Source organism: Arachis duranensis, chromosome 10, assembly GCF_000817695.3.
Source record: "Arachis duranensis cultivar V14167 chromosome 10, aradu.V14167.gnm2.J7QH, whole genome shotgun sequence".
Taxonomy (NCBI): domain Eukaryota; kingdom Viridiplantae; phylum Streptophyta; class Magnoliopsida; order Fabales; family Fabaceae; genus Arachis; species Arachis duranensis.
Window position 1 is genome coordinate 55,010,841 of NC_029781.3, and position 5,428 is coordinate 55,016,268.

Below are 5,428 nucleotides of genomic sequence, written 5' to 3' on the forward strand. Positions count from 1 at the left end.
TTATGGAATTAACAACATTACTATTAATACCAAGTATAAATAAAAATGTTCACATGGAAAATAAAAGAAAGAAGAAAACAAAGCATAAAACAGCATCGTAAATTGAATTGGAAATTTTAGTACATCATACAGTGATGATCAAATATCATGTTCAGCTGAAAACCAAACGTAACATTAAACAGAAAGACTAAGCCTAGATAAAATTGGAACAGGAAACTAAGAGAGCTAATAATATAGTGGGGTTATGTTCAACGAAACTAAACTAGAAGCACATCAGACATAATATTCTCCTGGATACCAAATTTCACAAAATCGTCTAGCTTTCTCACGTGCAACAGGATCCAAATCCTCCTTCCAGAATGGCTTTTTGTTGAGATCAAAATCCTTTACCGCAACCTGAATTTCTGGTGATTCAGTTATAGAGCGAACATATCCTTTCTTTTGAAAAAACTTTGTAATATATTGCTCTATGATAAATTGTTTTCGATGTGGCCACTCAAACTCACATGCTGGCTTGGTTTTAACGCTTGTCTACATAGATAAAATAATGCATTGATTTATCTACAGTGTTATTTACAGGTGCTAGAAAACAATTTTGGAAATAGTAAAAAGGAAATAAAAATTTATCTGTGTTACCTTTAGATCCATTAATATAACATTCGCATCCCAGTCAGAAGAAATAGTAAAATATAGAAACCCATGCCTTTGCAGATACTGCACGCTAAGTATATATATCTCCTACAAGTTTCTAACTAGACCGAATAACTATAGAGAATTATTAAATGGTAACATCATGTTAAATTGGATAACAAAGTGCAAATAGAATATTAAAGACAGCAAACCTCTATACTAGAACCCATAGCAGAAGATGGGGCACTAGTGTAGAATGCATGTGAGAAGGGCGACTTTTCATAGATATTGGTGTGAGCATTGAGTGCTATCAGCCAAGAATGCGCATTAATCTTGTTACACCAAATATCGAAGGCTACATCAAGTGTGTGTTGCAACGAGGAGAATGGAGGATCAGAAGCCATCTTTGATGCAAACTTGATGCTTCCACAACATTCAAGCAAGTCACGTTCTTCCATAGTAATCTAGGTTGAATCATTTCTGCAAGGTCGTGTGATTGTCATTTTGTGTGACTTAAATAGTAACAAATACATCAAGATTTAAAAGCATAATTGGTCATATTTTTTATAATTAGGACAATTAATCATATTCATATAAACAAATCAAAAATTGAAAAATCACTGGAATATACTAACAAAAAATTACTTCTCATTCACTTCACACCCGAATTCAAATCATGCTCCTTATCAGAAGGAGTTAAACTATACTAACATACTATCATTGTATATAGAAGTAGCCATCAAAACTAAGAGTTAAAGATAGAATTCAAGACAAAATTAAAACCTGACAATGAATAAATTTTGCATGTTCTTTATTATTTGTATTTCTTACCTTTTTATTTTTTACTATTTATTTATGGTAGAGTTAAATTTTAATTTACATACTTAAGAATACAGACACAAGAGTCATAACAATCATCACCAAACTATTAAAAGAGAATTCACCGCTACAATAATGATCCATCATATATGTGAATAAAATATAACTGACATAAAATGTAATTTTTAGTCATAAGTAATTTATAAAATTAGTTTATTTTTGTACTCTTTTGTATTCTTCTTATAATTTTAACATATATAACATGGATCATTATTATTGTAGCATTGAAGTCTCTTCTAATAATTTGATGATGATTGTAGTGACTATTGTATCTGCACTCTCAAGTAAGCATCCCAAATAGAATCAAAATTTAACTCTACCATAAATAAATAATAAAGAATAAAAGGATAATAAATACAAAGATAAGCACCATAAATAAATAGGAAAGAATAAATTGCATTTGGCTAGAAAGAACATCGACGGAAATAATGTGCATGGTAAAAATGAAAAAAAGAGTGAAAGTGTAAATCATGATCTGCATCTAATTTTTATCCCGCTAATAAACAACATAACCACGTTGAGAAACTACTATTTAATCAAGAATCGAAAATGGACCACTTTGGCAGAATGTGTGAAAATTGTAAATCATGAATCGCATCTAAAATTAAATAATTAACATACCTTAGTAATTTTCAGTGGCAGCACTGGGAAGGAGGGAGAAGAAACTAACTATCAGGATTCTTGAAAAAAAATTGCACCCTAATATTTATCTGAGGTTAACTACGGTTTAAATTTAAGAAAAAGATGAACTGCATAAAAATATTTTAAAAGGGTTGGAGGGAATGACCAAATTAAGCGCGGAATTGGAAGTGAACATCATTCCATTTTGTCACAGTGATCATTGGGTATGTGACAAATGAGAAAACCCATCTTAAATTGGCCACGGACAAACGAGAACGTCGGAAAACTTCATAAAATTTGGCCACAGAGATATAATACGTTGCAATTGGTTACCACGGTCATTGAACTTTGCCATTGTTTATCGTTCGTGGGTACCTTCCTATTGATAACTCCCGTGTTTTTGGTAGTGTTGACATTGAACTCCAATTCTTAGACGGAACAATATGTTAACATCCCATATTATATAAGGATAAAGTTAAGATATTCTGTGTGTTTATTAAGTGTTAGAAATTTAGGATATATTCTTCTTTTATGAAAAAGAATTGTGTCAAAACTCCAGAAGGGCACTAGGGTTGTTAAAAAGCATTCATAACGGAACATTAATAATAATACTAATAATAATAGACTCATGCACATAACTCATTATGACATACCGAAAAAGATAAAGTAACACTACAAGATATTTACTTATTTGTGAAAGTTTTTTAATGAAAGTTTTAAAAAACACCCATAAAATAATTTATTTATGACAATTTATCAAACTTCCATCCATAATTATCGACAAACTCTTACTGTTTACGCATAATTAAAATTTTTATCCCAAACAAAATGAACATACCCAAACAATAAGAATGGTGAAACTCCAACACCCTAAACAAAATTTTTTCGAGTCCAATGGAGGAGAAACACCGCGATGTCGCATCTCCAACTCCTTCCGCCACCGCCGACTCACCCGCATCTGAGCCTACATCAACGCATCACTTTTCTAGAGCTCTAAAGTGCAAGGCCAGCTCCTTCTCACTATGGCATGTCATATCCGCGCGGCCTTATTGCTACGTCGGCTTTCCCGACAGGTTTTGCCGCTTGTTCTGCTTTTTCTCCGATGGATGTGAAGTACTTGGAGCACGGTTTAGGCATGGACTCAATGCCGATGGCTGAAGAGATTTGAGAGAAGAGAAAAATAGAGAGATTTAGAGAAAAGAGAGAGCTCTCCTCGTCGCTCCCACCACGGTTCATTGCCTCTCTAGATCTAGTCGCACCGCCCAAGCCTCTCAAGATGTTCTGTTACAACCTCCTCGACGAGAAGCAGAACAAGCTCGATTACATCCTCTCTCTCACCGTCGCGAACTTCCTCGAGTGCCGCCTCCATATTCTCGTCTTTAAGTCCGGCATAGCCAAGTCCATCCACCAGCGCCACATTAGGTCCTTTTACATCTTTCAACATTTTTTCCCAATTTAGGGTTTTTAAATTCCTAATTTTATATCACTCATGTTTCTTTTTTGTTGTGCTTACCGTAAAGTTTAGAATCTAACTTGCTAAACATTCAAGTAGCTCAAAATTATAGTCTAATCTCTTCATTGGTTTCTAGGCTTTTGATAAATATTTAATTATGTATCTTATTGTAGCTTAGTTCAAATTAATGTAGATGAAGGATGATTCCAAGAAGTGACATAAATTTTACTGTGAGAACCATTTTCACAGGTCACAGAGGAGGCTGATTGATCTGGAGGCTTTGGAGAAAGTCATACATGAAAGAATAGGTTTGTTACTTGCTTTGGACATCTAAATTAAAACAATGTACTTGTACTAAAGATGTTGAATTAGACATGCTTTGAACATCTCACTTGTTTATTCAGATTGAGAATTGCTAGTGAAAATTGAGAATTACTAATTTATTTAAAGTTAAATAATCTTTAGTTTGATTGATGTAATTTGTTCAATCAATAATAGTGGTTTATAGCTTTCAAATCTGTTCAGTTTCAATTTTAAATGGTTTGCAACAGTTTAGTTTGCTGCAATTTATATTCACTATTTCACTTGCCTTTTGCTAACATAGACTCCATTTTAATTTTGATTACCCTTGGTTCTTCTGTGTTAAATATTCATGTTTTTCATCAGGATTTTGAGTTCAAAGAGTTCAACAAAGTTGTAAAGTACAATCCGCATGGCTATCACAATGTCGATAAGGAGGAAAGACCTATTTACATTAAAAGGCTTGGAAAAGTGGATCCAAACAAAATCATGCAAGCTACAACTCTTGACAGATATGTAAAGTATCATATACAAGATTTTGAGAAAGCTTTTGCGATAAAGTTTCCTGCTTACACAATTGCTGCTAAAAGGCACATAGATTCAAACACCACGATCTTAGATGTTCAAAGCATGGTATGTTGCTATTAATTATTACTCATTGGATTGCTCACAAATTTTTGGATAACACAAAAAAAACTTATGTTATATTGTCAATTTTTAGGGCCTTAAGAACTTTAACAAGACTGACCGAGAACTCATTATGCAATTACAGAAGATTGATAGTGACAATTATCCTGAAGTAAGTAATCTCAGATTTTAGTTCCCCTGAATTTTGTCATATTACTTATTTTCATTTGTTCAATTACTAAAAAAATTTGAATCTTGATAGATACTAGGACCTCAGGGATCAATGATTAATTTTCCCATTTTTTGATGATACAAACTCTTTGCCAAATGTTTATTATAAATGTTGGCCCTGGATTTAGACTTGCTTTGGAACACTATTAAATCCTTCCTTGATCCCAAAACAACTTCCAAGATTCATGTATGTAAAAATTATGTATTATAGCTGTCTAGATCTCTTTAAATGATTATTTAGATATGCCCTGATTTTCTTTTCTTTTTCCTTTTTATGAATCTTCTTTCACTATGAATCTATTGATCAATAGCCCTCACTTAAGAGGTGCATACAGGATTGCAGGTACTTGTTACTTCCTTTCGCGAGCTTGAAGGGAATGTGTGATCCCAGGACTACTTAAGTGGCTACTGTTGATCATGTTAAACAAGTAAGCATCTTCTCTCATTACAAGATTAATATTTGAGGGAGTATTTTAATGAAGGTTTTTAAAACCTCCACAATACATTTTATTTATGACACTTTTAAAAACCTCCACTCATAATTAATTAAAACTCAAAAGTTTGGAACAAAAACTCATTGTCTCTTTTCTCCGAAATGAGAGGCGCTGAGTTAGAGTGGCTATGAAACCCTAAGTTTTCTATCGCCATTCTCGCTGCCGTTCTCGCTGCCGTTTCAGCCGCCAGCGT

At 33.2% G+C, this 5,428-nt stretch overlaps 1 protein-coding gene across 1 annotated transcript; it reads right to left on the reverse strand.

The window, feature by feature from the left end:
* Positions 1 to 273: 273 nt before the first annotated feature.
* LOC107470013 (uncharacterized) lies at positions 274 to 1,088 on the reverse strand. The gene is made up of 3 exons (XM_016089400.1): positions 843 to 1,088; positions 637 to 738; positions 274 to 531 (listed from the first exon to the last, which is right to left on the reverse strand). Exons 1-3 carry the CDS (start codon positions 1,086 to 1,088, stop codon positions 274 to 276), a joined length of 606 nt encoding a protein of 201 aa, XP_015944886.1.
* Between the last annotated feature and the right edge of the window lie 4,340 nt (positions 1,089 to 5,428).